Here is a 22819-nt window from a genome sequence, read left to right on the forward strand (position 1 = left end):
AAAAAAAGATCGACAGACAGTGTGATCAAGAAGGATCTTCCTCCTTTTTGAAAGAAAAATGGCCTGATTTCATACCTCTCCCCTCTCTTCCTCTAAATGATCACTTACTATCCCTCCTTTGTTATTTTTCTCTTTCTCTCTCTTTTTTTTTTTTTAATATATGCAAAAGAATAGATAGAAAGTTTTTAAAAAAAAAGCTCAGACATCCATATTCTACTTTCATACTAATTGTGATTACCTTTTTTTTTATTATTATTATTATGTTGATACATGAGATAAATAAAAAGTTCATCTTTGAAAAAGAAGCTTAAAAGTATTTATTATATAAAAAATAAAAAAAAATAGAAAGGATCAAATAAATAAATAAATAAATAAATAATATCTATATTATATCTATTCTACAGTGGTGGTAGGGGAAGAAAAGATGTGAGTATCAACTGTGGGGCTTGATGGTGGTGATTGTTGTTGTTGTTGTTCTTGTTGAGATGATAAGACTGACCATAATCTTCCATAGATACTGTTACGCTTTTGTAAATCATTCCGATCAAAACTAGGACGATCTGCTGCCGGTGAGGTAGGAGCACTACTGGTTTCCAATTGAACAATTCGAAGTTTGGCATCAGCAAGCATTTGTTCCAATTCCCTACATCGTGCCTCTTGTCGATTTGATGATGTTGATTTCTTGGGTGTTGATTGCTGATGACTCGATCTTGTTGTTGTGGGTGTCACAGGTGATGGTCGTGTTTTGCTGGTAGTGGTGGAAGGGACCTGAGAGTGACGACGATTCATAGGTTTTGTTGAATCTATTGTATTTGAAGAGAGCATCACTGATAAAGGACGCCGGCGTTGTTGACGACCTGTTGTTGATTTATCGATTTGTCGTTGTTTGTCTTCTAATTCTTGAATCAATCGCAACTTTTCTTGTTGTAGCTCTTGTGCCATATGTTCGCTATCATGTTGTCTTTTTTTCCATCGTTGCAATTCCTTGATGGCCTTGTGCTTATCATTTTCCATCACATCGTATTTATTTTGTATTTCCACCAATCGTTCCACTAATACTCTTTGAGCATCTTGAGACATGTCATGTTGTGCTTCCAATTCTTGTATCCTTTGTTTCATCGCCTTGTTGTCCCGTTGAAGCTTCATCATAATAGTTGCAGTGTCACTACCATATGATAATAATTGTTTTTGTTCTTCCACTGTCATTTTCAAACTGTCAACTTCAGTTTCCATGTCCATTTTGTCCATACGTACTTGTACTAGTTCTTGTTTGACATCCAAGTGATCCTTTTGCATTTGAGACAAGGCCAGCAATAGCTCCTCAATTTGTTGATGAAGCATAGCAACATCTTGAACACCAGATCCGGCAATACATGTCGTATTTTGTTTCGAAGCATTCTTCATGAGTTCTTCTTCAGAAGACGTTGATGCTGAGGATGGACGTTTCCCACTGAGCCAACTAAGCGATTCACGTTTCTTTTTCTTATTATTGTTGTTATTGTCGGTCGATGATGGTGAGGTAGGTGATTTTTTTTGTTGACGTTGTTCTTGTTGTTTAGACCAAAAGTTGAAACGAGCAGCCAACACTTGTTCAGTTTGTTTCTTTTCCTCTTCTAATTCTTGACAATACAGATCGGCCAATCCATCCATCTTATCACCAGTAATCACACCACTAAGATCCATAGCGTCGGCAATCACTTGGCTGGGGTCATCATTATAAGGGTCATATAGTTTAGAGGTAACATAATCAAGGATATCTTCAAATTCAGTCAATTGCAGAATGGTATCTTCAGAGCGCTTCAACATAGCAATGGCTACACGCATAATCGTTTCAGCAGCACCTTCGGCAAAAACAATATCATATATACGAAGCACCAAAGGGATTGGGAAGGTATAGGCAAAAAGAGTCAAAAACCACTGAGAGGCATACATGGGTGCATTGACTGAGTGATTTCCAAGGTGATCAGACAATGCAGGAAGAATTTGAGCTAATAGACTTGAGAATTGATATAATCGTAGTTGTAAACCTTCCATATTAAGTGTAAACATCGTTCTCATTTCGTAAGTTTCCATGATTCTATTTACAAGATTTAAAAAAAAAAAAAGGTAAATATTGCTAAACTATATATGATGATTTCCTTTTTTCCCATTCACTCTCTCTCTCTGCTTTTTGGATTTACCTGACAAATACACAAAATGCTTGCTGTTCAGACATCTATACAAAAAAGTTCAGTATCAGTAACATTGCAAAAAAAAAAAAAAAAAAAAAAAAAAAAAAGATACCAATGTTAATATAAAAAAAAATACTTACATTCATAAGAAGTGGACCAACAAGGAAAGCAAGGCCTTGACAATACCCAACCAAAGAATCGTAAAGACTATAAGCTGTGAGTACACGTTCCATAGCTTTTTGACCATCACCTCCTTCTTGTTTAAACATATCGACACCAGGAAAAGTACGAGCCAAATCACGTTGGATGATCCGAGTATAAGGAGAATGTTCAGCCAAAAGTTGTCCATAGACTGTTTCAAGATTGAGGGATGCAGATTGAGACATGGCTTGCCAGATCAAACCTCGGACTTTAGATGGAATGCCTGCCCTGAGTTTTGCGGAGACCAGATGGGGAAGTTTGAGAGCCACACCACTGAAATCATCGATCATTGCTGACCAGAACTCCCAATCTATATCTTCTTCTTCTTCTTCTTCATTGTCATTGTCGTCGTCTTCTACTTCCTGTTCCATAATTTCATTGGTATTATCATTGGAGGACAGACTACCATCTTGAGTACTATTATTCTTGACAAGTTTCTTCTTGGGTTGATTTTTTGACATATTCATCAAGTTTTGAAGTGTAGATAAATGAGCTTTGAGTCCATTGGAAGAGATAGATACTGACTTGGGATCGTTGTCCAATATAGCATTTTGTCGTTCGATTTGGGCAAGAATGAATTCCGTAGACTAACAAGATGATAGAATAAAAATGGTTATTTGAGGTTAGTATGTTCTCTATTTTTTTCTTTCTTATTCTTCTCTAGTTTTTTTATTTTTATTTTTTTTATTTTATTTTATTTTTTTAGGATTATTACCTGTGGAGGTAAACTTGCATTTTCTTCTTCCAAACGAGGTAATACTTTGAAATCAGGGAGAGGAGGTTTTGTGTTTGCGCGTCGATGGAGAGACATACTTGGTGTTCGTGAAGGGGTAGGTGCTAAACTAGGGCGCCTCCGTCTTGGTTGGTAACTTTTTGAAGGTAAAGGTCGAGGGGGTATGTCACGTTCTTGTAAGGCATTATACAACTTGGAGGATTCATTAACGGTCATCAAACAAAAAAAAAAAATGTGGTTATATAGAAAAAGAAAATGGTATACACAGAATCCAAAAAAAAAAAAGAAAGTGCAAAAGAGAGAGAGAAGGAAACACAAAGATCTAAAAAAAAAAAAAAACATCACCTGAATTCAATTCAATTCATTTGATAGCGGAGGTCAAAACTCAGTCGATCAGTCCACATAGTCAAATCTAAACATATACAATTTATTCAATCAAAACAAATAGAAATAAAGCATTATTCTAAAAGAAAAAAATAACTATCCAACTATTTCTGTATCTTCTGCATCTTCTGTTTCAAATTCCAAGGAGATATCCCATCTTGATCCAACAGCATTAGCGCTAACATACTTGATAAATCGCATTACACCTTCATCCCGTAACACAATAGATAGTTCATTTCCACCACAAGGGAGAGTGAATAAAACACCATCATCATCCGTAGAACGATATATAGAAGCATCATCATTATCATCACAAGCCATATAACAGAGGTAACCACCAACATCACATGTTTTCCATGAGGCATCTTGTTGAGATACTAAAGAGAATGTCACATCCAAAAGTCCACTTTGTTCCATTGGTATAGTTGCCAAAGTATAATCCAAACCTGGTCGGAAACGTCGCACCATACTTCGATAACTTTTCAATGCAAGTTTCGATAAAAGGAGTAGCCAGTGTCTAAAAGCAATACTTTCCAAATGATCTTGTAACTGAGAAAACAATATGCTTGTCATGTCCTGATCGTCTTCTTGCTTATCTTTTGCGAGTCGTAGGAATCGTTATGAAACAGGTGAGCCTTGTACATACCATTGCCCACGGATACCTGAATCATGTTTAGGCATCTTTGATTCCAAATAACCATCTTGTTGATCTGCTTGATGAGCAGCCATCTTTAACTTGTCATAGTAGGAAGGTTCAAGAATATCTTCTAAATGAAGTGACGAGGTCTCCACAAACTGGTCAGAAAGTCCTTGTAATGTATTCATATCCAAATAGATAGGATTCAACCAAGTTGACAATGAGATTCGATCGTTTTCGTCAAGTTGGTCGACTGTATATTGTTCATTATTGATTGTTGTAAAGGGGTCTAAAATATTACTCTACAGATAAAAAAAAAAAAAAAAAAAAAAGAATGAGGAAGAAGAAAAAGGGAAAAAGGAAAGAGAAATAGAAAAAAAGAAAAAAAAATGGGTACTTTCTTTTTTTACCTCCGCCAATTGGGCCAAAGAAGACTTTCCATGAGAGACAATATTGACAGGATCATAACCAGATTCGTCTTGCTGAGGGAAATGGAACCAACCTTGAATAGATAATCTTGTTTTTCCTTTAGATACGACTTCTTCAACCGAATGGAAGGAATAACCAGGTAATACTGTAAACATAGCGAATTGATTCCATTTGGGAGTTAAGCTAACTGTAGGTGTATTGGCAGATGTTCCTTCTTGCACAACAGGATAAAGTTCCAGGGCTCCACCGTCACTAGGGTACCATTCTTCATCAGGATCAGGCATATACAAGATAAAGGAAACTCGACGATCACCAATGACATCATCATGATTCAAGAGGTGACATCCTTGATTATAGATATTGACACTCATATCCATCTTTTTACCTGACAATGGACCACAGCCTGTTACTTGAGAGACAAAATCACGGAATGTTTGAGAATAGATACCATTGCGAAGTTGAAATAAATGAGCAAGCGATTCTTTTCTTCATTAGATAATCCATCCATATTAGCCAAATCACCAGTTTGATTCACCTAATCAAATAATAATCATAAAAAAAAAAAAATGTCACATATTCATCATTCTTTTTATTATTATTATTATTATTATTATTATGTCTTACCTTGTAGATATCTGTTTCTTTCCTTGTAAATTGAATATTATCGAGTATTTCCTGTCTGACTTTACGTAAAAGTGTATCATTGACAAGATGATCGATTTTACAGTGTTTGTATGGTTTTGATGCATTGACAGCTTGTCGTATTTTTTCTATACTAGTCGTTTCAAATAATCCTGCATAAAAAATATCACTTGTAGGGATATCTTTTGTCGTTTTTTGTCTTTTTGACTTATGTTCCAAAACATCATTAGACGAATGTAAATTTGTAAGACACATGATGATGATGATATATAAGAAAAAGAATGAAAGAAAAGAACAACAAAATGTAAAAGATGGTTGTGCCTAAAAAGAGTAAAATCGGAGATTGATATGAACGACTTTTTCTCCCCTGTCTCTTACCAAAATAACTGTAAAAAAAAAAAAAAAAAATCAGGCCATTTGTTTCTAAATGATAAACCAAAAAGTAAAATTTGTCAAAAATAAAATTTTTATTTGTTATAATATAAGAATAATAAATGATGATATGATGATGATGATGATGATCTATAAACTATTTGCTAAAATAACACTATGTTGAGCACCAGCTGATACTCGAATTACCTTGTGTCCTTCTAACTTTTGTCCAGTCACTTCACAAGGCACAGGTTCATCTTCGTCCGATCCATTACCAAGAGCATACATTTCGCCAAAACCCCAAGCATAAGCCTTTCCACTTTCAGTCGTCACCAAAGCATGATTGCTTCCACTACTAATTTGAATAACATCAGTCAAACCAGGAATCAAAGTAGGTTGGCCAATTGCCTTTTTGAATTGCGACTTTGAAGCGTCTTGATCATCTTCTTGAGGATGTAATTGATTGATCATTGATTCAGGGAGACCAAGCTGACTAGAATCGGCACGTCCAAAAGAATATACAGTTCCATCTTCCATCAATACATATGAATGATGTTCACCAGCAGCCACTGACTTGATGGGTCCTTTACCTTGAAGTCCAGGAATCACAGTAGGAGTAGTAATGATTTCACCTGCATATCGTCTATCTTCACTCAATAAACCACATTGCTGGTAGTTGTTCAGACCCCATACATAAAGATCATTGTTCTCATCAAGTGCAAATGAGTGATAGGAACCAGTACCAATTGCCTTGATACCTTTAAGTGCTAATAATTCAGGTCGAAGTCCATTCTTCTTACGTCGTTCGATAACACGACGTCCTAATTGGAATTGTTGTCCATTTCCCCACCCGAATACACGTCCTCCATCCGTCAATGCTAAACAATGATCAGTACCGGCTGCGATATCGACAATGACGTGTGATGATAATGGTTTAAATATAGCAGGTACATCTTGAACAGCTTGATCTATGGAAAAACCAAGAGCACCTTCAGCACACTATATATATATATAAAATAAAAAATAAAAAAGGTTAGTCTAATTATCATCCTAATTTGTTTATTTTTTTTTTTTTTGTTTTTGAGTCAACATACTCGATAAGTTCCCCAACAATAAACCTTGCCAGTGTCAGACAAAGCCATAGAAATAGAATCACCACAAGCAATCTTGACAAACTTGACATCATCAGAGATTTTTACTAATTCAGGGAGGTATTCTTCACCAGATCGACCAAGGGCACGTTGATCATTGCAACCCCAACTGTATAACTAAAGAGAGAGAGAGAGAAAAAGAGAGAGAAAAGGGGGAGAAGAAAGGTTGAGTTATTTGTATATAAAAAAAAAATAAAACATAAAAAAAAAAATCTATTTTATACTATACCTTTCCTTCTTTTGTAAGAGCAATAGAATGCATACCACCACAAGCTATATCAACAATTTCCTTATCATCCAATACTTTCAAGGGCATAGGACGTTTACGAGTCAACATGGAATCCCCCAAACCTAGTTGACCAGTATCACCACTACCAAAAACGAAAACATTACCAGGTGCTGATACAAATTCCATTGAAATTTGTCGAGTCCTCTTCTTGTCACCCTGTTCAGGTAAAGGTTCTGCATTGGTCATTTCAACATTGGTATTCTGGCGTTTCACTAGTCGAGTTGTTTTTATTTCAAATATAGGAACAAAAAGAAGAAATAAAGAAGTTTTTTAGTCATTAGCTAAAGAAAAAAAAATACTTGTTGTATTGTAGTAACATTTAACTTACAACTTTTTTGAGACATGTTGTCGATGTTGTCGTTGGGGTTATGAAGATGAGTATAAAAGAAAGGAACTATGTCCTCTTTTTGACCTGCCGCAATTTTTTTAAAGCAAAAAAAAAAAAAAAAAAAAAAAAAAAGTCACCATCTCCGCGTCTCCTTTTTAGGAAATGACTTTTTTTTTGTTCATTCTTGTCTTGTTATTATAGATCTTATAAGTAAAGCAACAATAATAAAAAAAAACATTACTCACACATATTTTAGTCCTTATACTATTAAACTCTTTTTTATGACCTTTTAATAAAATGAATCTCAAATTTTCTATTGTACATCCATATAGATAATATTCATGTTTATTCAATTGGATCATGAACTGTCTTAAAAGAAAAATGCGATGAAATATTAAAATATAATTAAATGTGTGATCTTTCTTCTAATTCAACAATACAAGTCTTCTCTATAAGAATAAAAATATCTTTTCATCTTTTTAACTAATTTATCAATGGTTACTGTTGATGCATGACCTCAATTAAAATACCGCACTAGGCAGCTCCAAAGCTTTTTTCTCTTGTTTCATACTTCTTTTGTTCCTGTTGTCCCTCTTTTTTTTTTTTTTTTTCTTTTCTTTTTCCTGGTATTTTCTTAATGTCCACATCAGTCTCTTTGGATAGTAATGTTGTCAAATTATATATCCTTGACCATTCTTTTGTTATTTTGAAACAACAAGACATTTTGGAAATCTCTTTCGATGGTACCATCAAATCAAAAGGTAAATATTGAATCCTTGCTTTCTATCCTCTTGTACTCATCTTCTCTTTTTTTTTTTTCTTAGACGAGTTCACTCCTGATCCTAATATTAGTTCTTACGAATTCCATGGCATAGTTGGACTACTTGATGGCTTTACTGGTAAATAAACTCGGAAAACAAAAAAAAAAAAAAGAAACAGTCTAGGCTTCAATCGTTTTATTTATACATATATATATATCATACAGATAAATACCTAGTTATGGTGTCTCAGGTACAACAACGTGGACTTTTATTTGGACATTCTACCTATGCCATTGAAAAAACAATATGTATACCCATGAATGCTTCAGTTGCAAGGAAAACTTTGGCTTTACACGCAAGTTCAAAAGAGGAAAAGAGACAAAAAAAAAAAAAAGAGAGAGAGAGAGAGAGATTCGTACTTGATTATTATAATTGAAACTTACATTATTACAGGGTACCAAGACTGTAATGGATACTGATGGAACTTCCGATATCCAAACTTTACTTATCAAAGAGCCCGATGGAAAGAGCGGTACAGATACCTCTACAACAACAATAACAAGCTTGGAATCACAACAGTTGTCAGCAACAACGATACCAATAGAACCTACTATCACTACAACGTCGAAAATATCTACCACAAAAGTATCATCTCCTTCTTTTATGAATGTGCTCAAGAAAACATTTAGTTCTACTGACAACAAAGCTGGCAACAACTCCTCTTCAACCTCCAACCTTCAAACATCTCTATCTGCTGGTTCTTTTGGTACTCGAATTTCGTCTTCCGCTTCACTCTCGAAAGATTTTCCCGAGCCTGTACCAGTTGATGTGCTATCCGATTCAATGGCATCTGTCAAATTGTCTGAAGATACGGTCGCCTTGGAACAACGTCTGATTAAAGAAGTGACTAATATGTTTAGTCGTGGTATGTTTATCTTCGCTCATGGATTTGGTAAGTTCAATAATAAAACAGGTACTAGAGAAATTAAAATGAATCAAAATTTTACATTTCGATTATTTAGATATTACAAATAGCATCCAGCATACATTTGAAAAGAAAAAGGATGATTCAACTCGATCTATTTTGGAAACAGTATGTATATCAATAAAAGAGAATCTGATAGTATGGACCGTATATCTAATTCCTCCTTTCCTATTATGTTTTAGATTGATCATCGATTCTGGTGGAATGAACATCTCTTACAGGACTTTGTGAAAGCTAAGGTAAGAAATGGCGAATATAGGTTGCACAGCTTATTTTTTTTTAAATATGATGTTTCACTGATTTTATTTCCCTTCTTGTTTGACTGATAACCGTTGAAGCTTGATCATTGGATTTTACCGATAATGCAAGGCACTATACAAATTGAATCATGTGAAATAGATGGATTCCCGTTTACATTTGGACTTGTGTCTCGACGAAGTCGTGAAAGAGCTGGATTACGATATCAACGACGTGGTGTGAATGATGAAGGCCAAGTCGCTAATTTTGTAGAAACGGAACAAATAGTCATCTTCAAACGAGAAAATGTGCAGCATATAGCCTCTTTTGTTCAAACCCGTGGATCAAGTAAGTTTCAAAAAAAAAAAGTGATATCTTATTGATGGAATTTCCTTCCTTGTTATTACATTAGTCCCACTGTTTTGGAGCCAATCACCATATGCTCTTCATCCTGATCCTGCACTTCATCGATCAGAGGAAGAAAACACTGAAGCATTTGAAAAGCACTTTCAAAAACAAGAATCTTTGTATGGTCGTCAAGTGGTGGTGAACCTTACTGAATTATCTGGTCGTGAAGCTATCATTGGATCTGAATATCGATATCATATTGAAAAACTGGGGGATCCAAACATTAAGCAAGTCAAAAGAAAGAAAAAAAAACACAATCTAGCAATATGCTTGCTTATTTATTTATTTGTTACTAGATATGTGGAATTTGACTTTCACAAGGAAACAAAGGGTATGCGGTTTGAAAATATTAGCAAGCTAAGTGATAGCCTATATGACAACATGATGAAAATGGCGTAAGTTGATTAATGTGAAAGAAATAAACTAGTGTAGATAGAAATGTCCTGATTTTTATGTTTTATTATATAGGTATTTTTGGGAAGGTGATAACAAAACCGTATATTGTGAGCAAGCTGGTGTATTCAGAACGGTAAAAATAGAAGGAAACAAAGAAGATGAATATATTACATACGAAGCTGTTACTGATCTATAGAAGAATCTTTTTTTGATAATTATGGTTATGATTATTATGCAAAATATAGAATTGTATGGATTGTCTTGATCGAACCAATGTTGTACAGGTGATCAATAGGAAATGAAAAATGGAAATGAAACTAATTGCTTGCCTTTTGTAACATAGAGTGCTTTTGCAAGAAAAATCCTCAATTTGCAATTGATGCGATTTGGCATTTCAGAGTATCCGGACAAGGGCATCAAGTATTACGAACAATTTGAACGTATCTTCAACAACGGTAAAAGTGTATTTAGATATTTATATTGATAACGCTCAGATGTGATTGAATGATTATTATTATTATTATTATTATTTTATAGTCTGGGCGAACAATGGAGATATGATTTCTCGTATGTATACTGGTACAAGTGCACTAAAAGGTGATTTTACAAGGTAAAATAAATGATAGCGAATAGAGGATAAATGAAAGTGATGATGACTGAATTTGTTTTGATATTATAATAGAACTGGTAAACGAAACTTCACTGGGATTATGAATGATGCATCTAATTCATTGGCAAGAATGTACTTCAACACTGTTAAGGATTTTTGGGGACAAGCTACAATAGACTACATATTAGGTAATGGTGTTCTTCTTTTTTTTTTTTTTTTTTTTTTTTTTTTTGTTTAAGAAGTTGCATTGACTCTCCCTATTGTTCTTTTTTTATTTTTATTTTTGATGATGATAGGTTATCATAAACTGGATATATTTAGACGCATTCCGGAAAGTAGCCAGAGATCTGCTGAACCTGGAATTGAAAAGTGGCTAGAGAAAATACGCAACGATGCTAGTAAGTATTCGAAAGAAATAGAAAAAAAAAAAAAAGAGAAAGTGTTTAATATTATATCGACTTCACTTTTCAATCTTTTTTATTTCTCATTTAAGTCCAAGTTAGCTGTGAAATTGTCATCGCAGACGATGAAGTCAAATTAAGAGGTTGGACTCTTTTGGCACCAAAAGAAAATAAAAATGGGTAAGTAAAAAGAAAAGTGAGATGTAATATATTCTTTTGTTCACTCCTATATAAAAATAATAATAGCAAACGATCAAGCAAACGATTTGAAGAAAAGGTGGTCCTATTGACAAGCAAAGCATTATATGTATGTAGTTATAACTATCATTTGGAAAAGGTGGTACAATTTAAACGGGTGGAGCTCTGTACCATTCAATCGATTCAAGTGGGCGAATATATCCTATCATCCTTGGCGGCTGAATCTCGTGATCCAAATCAAAATTATGGTTTATGCATTTATTACAATTCAAATGGACAAATCATGCGATGGAATACAGGTAGTTTAATCAATCAAAATTTGGAAGATCTCAACATTACAACTACAGATGCAAGATCCAAAAAGAAGAAGAACAAGCGAATCACTACATCAACGGCAACAATGGAAGATAGTGGTATGGAAAGCGATTCATCCTGTTTATCCCGGTCATCGTCATCATCATCATTATCATCATCGTCGTCAAATTCTGATAAAGATGTCATCATTCCAACTGGACAATCATCCTTGTTATTCAAAGCTGTCCGATACAATGTATCTGGTGATATGAGGGATACTAAATTGTCGACCTGTAAAGAACAAGTGGAAGATATTGTCAATCAAATCATGAAACAAAGTGGTCAAGCCGAAAATGCTAGATTTATTGTTTATAAGCCTATTATCAGGTATATAATAGATGGATAGATCAAAAAAAAAAAAAAAAAAAAAAAAAAAAAAGCTCACTTTTTTTTTGCTTCTATTTGATAGTCTCTCACAAGCCGAAAAAAACGGATGGTTTGTTCAAAAAAATGGGATACAAACTCAAGCATGCCATCTGGATTTAGTTTATCATCAAATCATTTGTATTTAATAGTAGATATTTAAAGTAAATAAATAAAAAAAACCTGATTTTATTTGAGTTGTTTAAGGTCAAAAAAAAATATGTATAATACAAATAAGATGTGAGGGATGTTTGATATATGCAGGATGTGTATGAATATAAAAAGAGAAAAGAAAAAAAAAGATGGTTGGGAAACTGGGTTAGTGTTTAGGCAACAGTAATGGTATTGGATTCCACTTGGAAAGTTGTATCTTCATCGTCTTCATCAGCGAATTCATCAGGATCGTAAATGACCCGAATGATCAGCGAACAAGAGGGACAACGAGCAACATCTTCACCATCTCGTAAGTCATCCTATCAAATGAAAAACAAGTGGTCAATAAAATGTTAACGAATAAAGTTTTCTTGAGCATTATTACCACAAAGATTTCGAACTTGTCACCACAAGGGCAAGGATATGTATATACTTGATCGTCTTCATTGAAATCCATGTCTTCAATTTCGATCTATATTGTTTTGTTGAGAAAAAAAAAAAAAAAAAAAGAATGAGCAAATAAGTATAATAACTTGCTGGATCAATAATTTATGATCATGATTCATTACCTCATCATAATAAGACGTCATATTGGATCAAATAAAAAAAAAAAAGTGAATGAATGAAAGTAATCAAAGAAGAATATAGAAAAAAAAAAAAAAAGAAAAGAAAGAAATAGAAAAAAGAAAATATTTGTCTTTTTGTTTCGTTTTTTTATCCAATCATCTATAAACTACAATTTAAATGCCGCAGCAAGATTTTATTTCTCGAGGAATACATATAAAAATACAAAATAATAATAATAACCTATACTAAACATATTACAATCTATATTTCAAAATTTAATTCGTTTTCTTTGTGTCTTCGATTTGTGCCCGATAAAAGGATGATTGCCAAAAAGTGATTTTGGTGTTGATGATTAAGCCCAGAGTCAATATAATGGCAGACCAAGCTTGAGCTTCTATACGATCCAAATGAGTAGTGATACCAAAAGTTTGATAAAGTAATCCATCATCATCCACTAAACACATATAAAAGACAACAGTAGCAAAGGTGATTTTCATATCAGTTGATATAGATTTAAGTAACTGAGGTGTTCCAAAGGTCCAATGAGGTTCAGATAATCGAAAAGCATCCATCCATAATCCACCACCTAAATATAATACTTCATTAATGAAGTATATAAAAACATTTTTTTTTTCTTTCGTTTGGAAGATCAACTTACCACAACCTGCCAACATCCCACAGATCAACTGTGCCATCCATTTTTTATGCCCCAATACACCTGTTACTCCATCTACACCAAATTGAACCATAGCCATTGTTCGTAAAAATCCATCCGATACCGTAAAAGCATGTTCCACCAAAGGTAATGAAAACAATGTTTGCATCAATAGGTAGAAGTAATCATTGGAAAATATCAAGAAATATGTCAAGCTAAGGATAAAAAAAAAAAAGTTATGTGTCATATAATACATATATATATATTACCCATGAATGATCCAAAATTCGTTACTGCTCAGAATTCCTAAAGGTTGTCCACGTAAAAGAGCAACTGTACAACCACCACCTGAAGCCATGACAATAGTGGTAAAAAACCCTTGAAGCCAACTGATCTGGACATGGTTAGTTCCTAATGCTGATTTGTAGAGATAGTGGATGAACAGAGCAAACATGGTATCGAGCACAGGTAAACTGGCCACACCAAAACAATCCACACGAAAGTCAATGACTCCAAATACAATATTCACCACTTGACCATGAATATCAGTAGACATTGACACAACGATGTTTTTTTTTTTTTTTTTTTTGAAAGAAAAAAAATAAAGAAGAGAAAAAAAAAATAAAAAACAAAAAAATGATGGCCCTGAACTTTATTAGAAAAGATTGGGGGTGATCCGCATAGCTGGTTTTCGGTGGTTCAATGTTTCGTGGGAAGGATGAGATGTTTGCCCTGAGAACCCAGTGGTTACCTTTTCTTTTCTTTCTTTTTTTTTTTTTTTTTTTTTTTTTTTTTATCTCTTGACAAGGTTATTATGACAGATACAGTTCGCGTTTTATCATCAAAAGATATTAATCAATTACTACGACAAGGTGATTTAGATTCGGCAAATCAAGTGATTGACTTGATGGCAGTGACTTTTGAAACTTATACAAAAGCACACCAATCTGGAAACACTCATTATGCTCAAGCACCACAACGTATTGGTGTCCACACAGATAATCATTATGCTTTATTTATGCCATCTCGACTACAACAAACTACAGCCATCAAGGTGGTCAGTGTCCCTACAAACGATGGAAAAGGCGGATTACCTGCAACAATTATGGTGTTAGATGAAACTAATGGAAGTGTACAAGCTATTATGAATGCAGCTGCCTTGACTGCTGTACGTACTGCTGCTGGTAAGTTCCTCTCTCTCTCTCTCTCTTGTTCTTTTTCTTTTCTTTTTTTTAAAAAAAAAATGATTTTGACTTTTTATTCATGATATCCCTCCTATTTATTTACTTTTATTTATTTATTAGGTTCGGGTGTGGCAACACGTTACTTTGCTAATCCACAAGCGAATCGACTGGTTATATTTGGCGCTGGAGCACAAGCACGAGCACATATTGACATGATGATTGCTGCACGACCTAGTATAGAACATATCACGATTTGGAACCGAGGACAAGAAAGAAGGGAAGCATTGGTCAAATTGATGCAACAAGCCTATCCTACACGCACCTTTGTTGGCATTAAGAGTGATGATGATGATTTATTGGAACAAGCTGTACATCAAGCACATATCATTTGTACTTGTACCAATGCAACCAATCCTGTTCTTTTTGGCAAGTGGCTATCTCCAGGAACTCATATAAATTGTGTAGGCTCTTACCGTATGGATATGCATGAAGTCGATACTGAAACTGTGAAACGTGCTACCAATATCATTGTGGATTCTATTGCAGCTTGTAGTCATGAAGCAGGAGAATTGGTCAAATCATCATCAAAGGAACAATGGACTGAAATAGGAGACATCATCCAACAACAACAACAACAAAAAGTACAACATGATCCTCATGGTATATCTCTTTTCAAAAGTGTTGGTATCAGTGTTCAAGATAGTGCTGTGGCTGGTTTGATACTCGACAAGGCCAAACAAGAAGATCTTGGATCATCTGTCCCTTTCTAGTTTAGTTTTAGATGAGTATTTTATTAATCTTGATTTGATTAACTAATAATAATAAAATATATATATATATATCTCTATCCAAACATATTCCCAAAAAAAAAAAAAGACTTTGATCCTTCTATTTTTTTTTTTTTTTCAACTGAAAATGATAAAGTGATACGTCAAAAAAAGATTTCTTTATTGATAATATTATAAAACTAACATGCTAACTACAAGAATATTCACAACCAGTAAACTAAAGAACAAAAAAAAAAAAAAAAGAATATCAGTATCCATACAACACTATATATGTAAACGATATTGGAAGAGGTCCTTTTTTGTTTTGTTTTGTTTTTTATCAGCAAATACAATTAGCATCAAGTATGTACGAATTTTGTACATAACAATCAGTGCTTGACTCTATGTACTTTGATATTTCATCCCCAAAAAAAAAACAAAAACAAAATAGAAGCTACCCCACTATCATCTTATTTATTTTCGTAGTTTTTTTACCTTTCAGAACTAGTCTACTTTATTCTTGAAAAAAGAAGTAAAAGGAAGAAAACAAAGAAGAAAAAAAAAAAGGAAAGGGAACTTAAATAATATTCACCATAGAAAAAATTTTCATTGCTGTGACGACTGACCACGGAGACAGGCCGATGGAAGAGCTTTATTGCAACCCAGATTTCTATGGTTACTCATACTTTGTTGGTTCCTTGGATGCAGTGAAAAAAAAAAAAAAAAAAAAAAAAAAAAAAAAAAACTTGGTCTCTTTTGACGCATATATGATGATCCTTATAATATATTTACGATAAACATTGGCCTTTAATAAAAGGCAGTATCAAAGAAGATATATTTTCATAAAACAAGTTAAATCGTATCTTGAAGAGTTGATCTATTGAAAATCAGAGATATCCACTCACTATTGTTACAATCTTTGTTTAATTAACTTCATTTTCGAAGGGATTACCTAATGAGTAAGATGAAATGGATCTTATATATTAATTACAAACAATATCTTAAAATCACTATTGCTATTTGATATTCATTTCTCTTCACAATCCATCTACTGTTCATTCATCATCCATTCGATCTTCTATCATCACGCATCTCATACCAATCTTTTTATCATCTATCATCATAATACATTATCATCCAATCAACCATCATCATCCCAAAAAGTGTCCTAATTTTTTTTTAAATTAAATCGGATGATGCTTTTTTTTTCTCTTCGTCTCCATTCAAATGAAAATAAACTCGTTCAGGAAAAATCTGTAATATGAAACCACAAGGCAATGCATTTTTATTATTCGTCCGGAATTTGAAATACGAGCGAGTGAAATTCCCCATTTCTTAAAATTTGTCAGCTTACCAAGTCAATCATTGGCTGACCAAAAAGTATATAAATGCCGTGAAACTCCCACACGTTCTATTTTTTTTATCCCTTTTTTTTTTTATTTCTCGTTACTTTACTTTTTTCCCCCCACTCTTTTTTTTTTTCTTGTATTATTAATTTCAATATGGCATTCCGTTCTATGGCTACCCGCATGACTTCTAGTCGACTTGGTGCTCGTGCTGCTTTTACGGCCACTGGGATGTCTGCTTACCGTCAGTCTATTACTCCTACTGTTCGTTCTTATACTACTGAACAAACTAAGAAAGGTGGTTCCAATACTTTATTATTCCTTGGTAAGTAATGGTGTCATGGAAACTATTCATTCCTTATTTATTTGTCGAAATTAACCTACTGTCATTATTATTTTCTTTTTTTTTTTTTTTTAGGGTTAGCTGCACTTGGTGGAGCTGGAGGTTATTACTATCATAATTCTTCTCATTCTGTTGTTGGTACTCAAAAGGTTGAAAAGAAACCCGTCGATTATGTTCAAATTTACAAGGAAATTGCTGATGTTCTCGAAGATAATGAGTAAGTACTGTATATATATAAATGACGCGTCTAACACTGATGATCATATTAAATAGTTATGATGATGGTTCTTACGGTCCTGTATTGCTTCGTTTGGCTTGGCATGCTTCTGGTACTTATGATGTGAATACAAAAACAGGTGGTAGCAATGCTGCTTCTATGCGTAAGTTTCAATGGTCATAAATAAAAGGTAACTATTCCACTAACTGTAATTTTTTTTGGGGGGTGATTCTTATTTATATAGGCTTTGAACCTGAAGCTCTCCATGATGCCAATAATGGTTTGAAGATTGCTCGTGATTTCTTGGAACCCATCAAGGCTAAGCATCCTGAAATCAGCTATGGTGACTTGTGGACATTGGCTGGTGTTGCTGCTATTCAAGAATTAGGTGGACCTACTATTCCCTGGAGACCTGGTAAGTTCTCTCTTTTTTTTTTCTATTTTTTTTTCTATTATCAACGTTTCATATTCAAATTTAACAATTTTTTTTTATTTTAATTAATAGGTAGAACTGATGGTTTGAGTGCTGAAAGTTGTACTCCTGATGGACGTCTACCTGATGCCACTAAAAAAGAAGATCATATTCGAAACATCTTTTATCGTATGGGCTTTAATGATCAAGAAATTGTTGCTTTGACTGGTGCTCATGCTCTTGGTCGATGTCATCCTGATCGATCTGGTTTTGATGGTCCCTGGTCTGAACAACCTACTATCTTCTCCAATGAATACTTCAAGGTGATCAGTGAACGAAAATGGGTGAAGAAAAATCTTGATAACGGAGGATGGCAATGGGTTGACAAGGTAAAAAAAAAAAAAAAAAAAAGGATAAGAATAATCAATATCAGATGATTCATCTTTATTATTATTATTATTTGATATAGAATAACCCCAATGTAATGATGTTACCTGCTGAAATCTCCATGTTTAATGACAAGGAATTCCGTAAATACTTTGATTTGTATGCCAAAGATCAAGACAAATACTTTGAAGATTTCTCCAAGGCATTCAGCAAATTGATTGAATTAGGTGTTCCTTTCAAGGGTGATGAAAAGGTATACAAGTTTGAACCTGTCAATGCTTAGTTTAGTTTATTGTTTTTTGTTTTTTTGTGATTCCATTTTTAGTTTAGTTTATGTATCTACAGAAATAAAACTTATATACTTTTTGTTTTCTTCTTCTTTTTATTCAAATGATTTAATATTCATGCTCATTTCAATTGCATAAAAGTTGATCAGTCGGATGTCAATTTCAGTTTGATGTTTGTCCATCGTCACAAAAAGAACATTTTTTTTTTTTTTTGGTGTTCCGCATTTTTTTTTTCTTTTCTTTAACTTTAGTTTACATCATGCAATCAGATGATAAAAAATATTCTCAAGTCCCTCCTCCTGTAGAATTAACAACAACTAGTGCTGCTCCTCCTGTCGACTTTAGTAATGCTCTTCAAAAAGCGAGGGCCATTGCTGAAAAACTCAGACAGACTGGCGCATCATTACCTTCCTCTACAAATGACTCAACGTCAGCTACTACACAACAACATGACCACGGTTCTTCTGGTAAATAAATAAATAAGTTTTTTTTTTTTTTTTTTAAAAAAAAAAAAAAAAAAAAAACTTACCATATATTTATTATGTTATATAGCTGGATCGAAACGCTCGTATCAAGACGATCATGATTATTCTTCATCAACAACCTATGATCCTTATGAATCCAAACGTGGTGCTTACGATAATGGTTCATCTCGTCCTTCATGTAAGTAACCCTTTTTTTTAGACTATTATTCTGATGAATTGACGACTCTTTTACTTTATATTGTTAGATTCTCGAAATGAACCTCGTCGCTATGGTCTTGGTTCAGAAGAACGTCAACGATATCAATCCTATGGATCATCTTCAAGTTCAACAGAAGAAATAAAAGTTCCTAATCGAATGGTAGGTATGATTATTGGTCGAGGTGGTGATAATTTGAAGAAAATTGAACGAAATTCTGGTGCTCGTGTCCAATTTGATCAAGGTAAAAAAAAAAAAAAAAAAAAGTAAAACCTAGAGGGATAGGACTTGATCATATATTTATTTTTATTTATAGATTCGAGTGAGAATGAACGCAGTGTGAAATTGACAGGTGAACAAGATCAAATTCAATTGGCTCGTGACATGATTGAACAAATCATCAGAGATGCTTCTGGTGATTCTTCTTCTTTTGCTCATGGTGAATCTCCTGAAAGTTCCATTTCAGTCATGGTACCTCCTTATAGAGTTGGCTTGGTAATTGGACGTGGTGGTGAAACAATTCGTGATTTGGAACAACGTAGTGGGGCTAAAGTGAAAGTGTTACCTGAAAATCCTGGTGAAATGGATCGAACTGTCTCTATCACTGGTACCAAGAAAGCTACTGAAAAGGCAAAATCTCTTATTGATGATATTCTTAATAATCAACCTTCTCAGGTAATGAAAAAAGAAAAATAGGTTATATGGAAAGAAATCTAATCATACTTACCATTGATGCGTGTTTTTTCATATATATATATATATTATCCAACATGATAGCATCATCGTGATCAGCGTGGACATGAAAGTAGCAGTAGCGGTGGATATGGTCGTGGAGTTGATGAAGCATCTGATATTGTTCGTATTCCCAAACAAATGGTTGGCTTGATCATTGGTAGAGGTAATCATAGAAATAACCAGCAGTAAGGAAAAAGAAAAAAGAAAAAAAAAGAGCTAATGTCATTCTTTTTATATGATTTCCTTTTATATAAGGTGGAGAAACGGTGCGTGCTTTACAAGCAGAATCTGGTGCTAGAATTGTTGTTGACAAGTATGGAGATCCACATTCGGATGAAAAAACGTTGACGCTTCATGGTATGTTTATATATTCTATTCACTTGATAGAAATTAATCTTTTTTTTGGATATCATAGGTTCACCGGATAAGATTGCTATTGCCAAAGACTTGATTATGGAAAAAGTGGAATCAGGACAAGTACATGATCGTTTCTTTTTTTTTTTTTTTTTTTTTTTTTTTTTTTTTTTTTTTACCAACGTGTGTTTGGGAAGAGTATGTGTTTTTGTCAACGCTGGAAACTAGTAGGAAATGAACATGATGATATTTTGTATTCGTTTGTTTGTTATTTGTTTGTTTTATCATATCATTTTAGGCCAAAAGACTTGGAAAAAGGTCAACCCCTGATTGTTCTACTAACCTGTTTTTTTATATATATCTCTCTCTCTCTTTTTGTCTGTCCCTCTTTTGGCGTACTGGTTTGATTTGGAATTCTTTATAGAACGCAAGAAATGATCGATATGGTTCTGGTGGCGGTGGTTATCGAGGTGGACGAGGGTAAAAAAAAAAAAAAAATACTCATTTTATTTAACACGCTCCTGATTGCCTTGTTTATCTTTATCTTATTTTAAGGGGTTTCCGTGGTAGTTATGGTCGTGATAATCGCTCCTACAAAAATGATTATGATGATAATGGCAATGACAATTATCAACAACAACAACAACAACAAACCAGTACATATGATTATGCTCAATATCAAAATTATTATGATGATCAACAACAATATGGATATGATCAATATGGACAGCAATCAAATGGTAATATATATATACATATATATATAATGATATTGATGAGTGATATTCATTTTGTGATGTATATGAATAGATACCCAATATGGCGGTAGTTACAGTGGTTATGATTATGAAGGAACTACCCTTCCTGATGATAATAAGGATGATACGAAGTTAGACAAGGATACTCAACAAGTAGATCCCTATTATGGACAATACTACGATCAAACAACAGGCCAAGGACAATGGGCTCAGGAAGCATACAATCAATGGTATCAACAACAATATGGAACTGAGGAAGGGTATCAAGCTGAAGGGTATCAAGCTCAGTATGAACAACAGTATTCAAATCAGGATAGTACAGAATCTACAAGTGATGAAAAGAACCAAGACCAATAGGACTGATAACAAAAGGACGGCAACTAGTTAGATGGTTATATATATTTATCGCTTTAGTTATATTGATTCTAATTTAGTTAGTTTTATTATTATTATTATTTATTTTTATTTTTTATTTTATTTTGATCATTCATTATAGGTATTAGTGTACAATTAGTAAAACAGAAATATATATTCAATCAATACAACAATGATTAATATACTATCATCAAAGAAAGAAGACAAAAAGGGTATTTTGTTTTATTTCGTGGTATAATATAGTGAGATAGAATAATATACATTGGACAAAAAAAAAGAAAAAGAAGAAGGAAAGGCAGTGGTCTATATATATATAAAAAACAATCTATATGGAAGGAATACAAATACACATACAAGAAAAAAAAAATCTATAACTAAAAGAAGGTATGGGGTTGAAGAAAGAGTACCCATAAAAAAAAAAAAAATACACAAAAAAAGAAGGAAGGGGGAATCATTTGTTTCTATGAATTGCCAGAGGAACAAGAAAGAGAAGACCGACGATGAGAAGCAGAACGGAAAAAGGAATTCTTCATACGTTTCCATAGAGAAGGATACCGACGTTTTGAAGGCAAACCAAAATCATTTGTGGAGCGAAAAGAAGAGACACTAGGTCGATGAGAAGACCAACCTTGAGGAGAAGAGAAAGAAGATACCATAGTATGATTGGATTGGGCCAACCAAGGATTAAAAGCATTTTCACGCATCAATTCCAACACAGCTTCAGACGCAGGTAGAAACAGATCAGGATGAATATGACCTTGAAGGAGGACTTTATCTAAGATGGCCAAACGCATATCACAAGGAATATTGATTTCGCATACAGCATTGGGTTGAATATGAGTATAAATAATAACAAGACATTGTTGATGCATCGATTTTCCATTACTCTCATCATAAGCTGCTTTGTATTGTTGCACCGCAAGCCAAAATAAGAGATTCTCCGTCGAATATTGTTGTTGTAAATATCTGGAAAAATCTTGGAACCTGGATGAGCTTGGGTCTTTCAATAAGCATTCAAGAGTCAATGCCATGCTTGCATGCCAAAAGGAAGGTTCAATATATAAAATAAAAATAAAAAAAAAAAAAAAAAAAAAGAGAGAGAAGAAAAAAAAAAAAGAAAAGAAAAAAAAGAAACAAATAAAAAAAAAAAAGAAAAAAGAAACAAATAAAAAAGCCATGTGGGCGTGGCCAAAAAAAGAAGAAAGAGGGGGAGGAAAAAGAAGATGTAATAGTAAACTTTATGCCAAACAAGAAAATCGGTGGTACGAATAATAAAACCTGTTTGATAAAAAAAAAAAAGAAGTATTTTGTTTTATTTTGATCATATTCTATTTCTATAAAACATGACTGTCGTCACAATTGTATATACAAAAGATAATAAAGGTTGATGGATATATAAAAACATAAAAAATAATATATTCAATAATATATAAATACTAAACTTCCATTGTTGTTGTTGTTTTGATTGATTTTTATCACTAGGTAATAAAATAACATTTGTCTTGCTAGGTGAAGTATTAGCACGTCTATAATAAAAAAAAAAAAGAG

General features: G+C 33.4%; 10 protein-coding genes across 10 annotated transcripts; 4 read left to right on the top strand and 6 right to left on the bottom strand.

Annotated features, from left to right (window-relative positions):
• Nucleotides 1–393: 393 nt before the first annotated feature.
• BX664DRAFT_359552 (rab-GTPase-TBC domain-containing protein) lies at nt 394–3402 on the bottom strand (the record flags this gene model as incomplete). The annotated part of the gene is made up of 4 exons (XM_051548095.1): nt 3088–3402; nt 2312–2959; nt 2181–2215; nt 394–2077 (listed from the first exon to the last, which is right to left on the bottom strand). Exons 1-4 carry the CDS (start codon nt 3319–3321, stop codon nt 394–396), a joined length of 2601 nt encoding a protein of 866 aa, XP_051398644.1. The 5' UTR covers nt 3322–3402.
• Nucleotides 3379–5545, bottom strand: BX664DRAFT_386458 (Oxoglutarate and iron-dependent oxygenase degradation C-term-domain-containing protein). Its single transcript, XM_051549328.1, has 5 exons — nt 5180–5545; nt 5078–5090; nt 4537–5036; nt 4152–4428; nt 3379–4085 (listed from the first exon to the last, which is right to left on the bottom strand). Exons 1-5 carry the CDS (start codon nt 5450–5452, stop codon nt 3586–3588), a joined length of 1563 nt encoding a protein of 520 aa, XP_051398645.1. The 5' UTR covers nt 5453–5545; the 3' UTR covers nt 3379–3585.
• A 174-nt stretch (nt 5546–5719) lies between these two features.
• BX664DRAFT_265086 (regulator of chromosome condensation 1/beta-lactamase-inhibitor protein II) lies at nt 5720–7195 on the bottom strand (the record flags this gene model as incomplete). The annotated part of the gene is made up of 3 exons (XM_051540850.1): nt 5720–6568; nt 6664–6837; nt 6950–7195. 3 exons carry the CDS (start codon nt 7193–7195, stop codon nt 5720–5722), a joined length of 1269 nt encoding a protein of 422 aa, XP_051398646.1.
• A 713-nt stretch (nt 7196–7908) lies between these two features.
• On the top strand, nt 7909–12234 carry BX664DRAFT_281521 (SacI homology domain-containing protein). Its single transcript, XM_051541527.1, has 17 exons — nt 7909–8098; nt 8162–8236; nt 8323–8453; nt 8552–9050; nt 9121–9191; nt 9266–9322; nt 9422–9668; nt 9733–10123; nt 10197–10257; nt 10370–10408; nt 10468–10579; nt 10662–10734; nt 10807–10922; nt 11031–11132; nt 11228–11315; nt 11382–12014; nt 12097–12234. Exons 1-17 carry the CDS (start codon nt 7975–7977, stop codon nt 12197–12199), a joined length of 2922 nt encoding a protein of 973 aa, XP_051398647.1. The 5' UTR covers nt 7909–7974; the 3' UTR covers nt 12200–12234.
• Nucleotides 12235–12845, bottom strand: BX664DRAFT_334636 (diphthamide biosynthesis protein Dph3). The gene is made up of 3 exons (XM_051545742.1): nt 12773–12845; nt 12589–12675; nt 12235–12523 (listed from the first exon to the last, which is right to left on the bottom strand). The coding sequence occupies exons 1-3, from the start codon at nt 12791–12793 to the stop codon at nt 12377–12379; spliced, it is 255 nt and encodes an 84-aa protein (XP_051398648.1). The 5' UTR covers nt 12794–12845; the 3' UTR covers nt 12235–12376.
• Nucleotides 12846–12937: 92 nt separating this feature from the next.
• Nucleotides 12938–14016, bottom strand: BX664DRAFT_334640 (uncharacterized protein). The gene is made up of 3 exons (XM_051545743.1): nt 13695–14016; nt 13429–13640; nt 12938–13356 (listed from the first exon to the last, which is right to left on the bottom strand). The coding sequence occupies exons 1-3, from the start codon at nt 13979–13981 to the stop codon at nt 13046–13048; spliced, it is 810 nt and encodes a 269-aa protein (XP_051398649.1). The 5' UTR covers nt 13982–14016; the 3' UTR covers nt 12938–13045.
• A 213-nt stretch (nt 14017–14229) lies between these two features.
• BX664DRAFT_386462 (uncharacterized protein) lies at nt 14230–15452 on the top strand. Its single transcript, XM_051549329.1, has 2 exons — nt 14230–14609; nt 14730–15452. The coding sequence occupies exons 1-2, from the start codon at nt 14240–14242 to the stop codon at nt 15377–15379; spliced, it is 1020 nt and encodes a 339-aa protein (XP_051398650.1). The 5' UTR covers nt 14230–14239; the 3' UTR covers nt 15380–15452.
• Nucleotides 15453–16803: 1351 nt separating this feature from the next.
• Nucleotides 16804–18460, top strand: BX664DRAFT_334643 (heme peroxidase). The gene is made up of 6 exons (XM_051545744.1): nt 16804–17047; nt 17141–17282; nt 17339–17445; nt 17527–17697; nt 17788–18083; nt 18164–18460. The coding sequence occupies exons 1-6, from the start codon at nt 16879–16881 to the stop codon at nt 18362–18364; spliced, it is 1086 nt and encodes a 361-aa protein (XP_051398651.1). The 5' UTR covers nt 16804–16878; the 3' UTR covers nt 18365–18460.
• Nucleotides 18461–18627: 167 nt separating this feature from the next.
• Nucleotides 18628–21253, top strand: BX664DRAFT_265084 (uncharacterized protein; the record flags this gene model as incomplete). The annotated part of the gene is made up of 8 exons (XM_051540849.1): nt 18628–18826; nt 18945–19031; nt 19099–19275; nt 19411–19724; nt 19842–19947; nt 20040–20141; nt 20200–20271; nt 20949–21253. 8 exons carry the CDS (start codon nt 18628–18630, stop codon nt 21251–21253), a joined length of 1362 nt encoding a protein of 453 aa, XP_051398652.1.
• A 429-nt stretch (nt 21254–21682) lies between these two features.
• On the bottom strand, nt 21683–22351 carry BX664DRAFT_334648 (RGS domain-containing protein). The gene has a single exon (XM_051545745.1). The coding sequence runs from the start codon at nt 22300–22302 to the stop codon at nt 21733–21735; it is 570 nt and encodes a 189-aa protein (XP_051398653.1). The 5' UTR covers nt 22303–22351; the 3' UTR covers nt 21683–21732.
• Nucleotides 22352–22819: the final 468 nt, after the last annotated feature.

The sequence above is a fragment of the Halteromyces radiatus genome (assembly GCF_025201355.1).
Source record: "Halteromyces radiatus strain CBS 162.75 chromosome Unknown BX664scaffold_5, whole genome shotgun sequence".
Taxonomy (NCBI): Eukaryota; Fungi; Mucoromycota; class Mucoromycetes; order Mucorales; family Cunninghamellaceae; genus Halteromyces; species Halteromyces radiatus.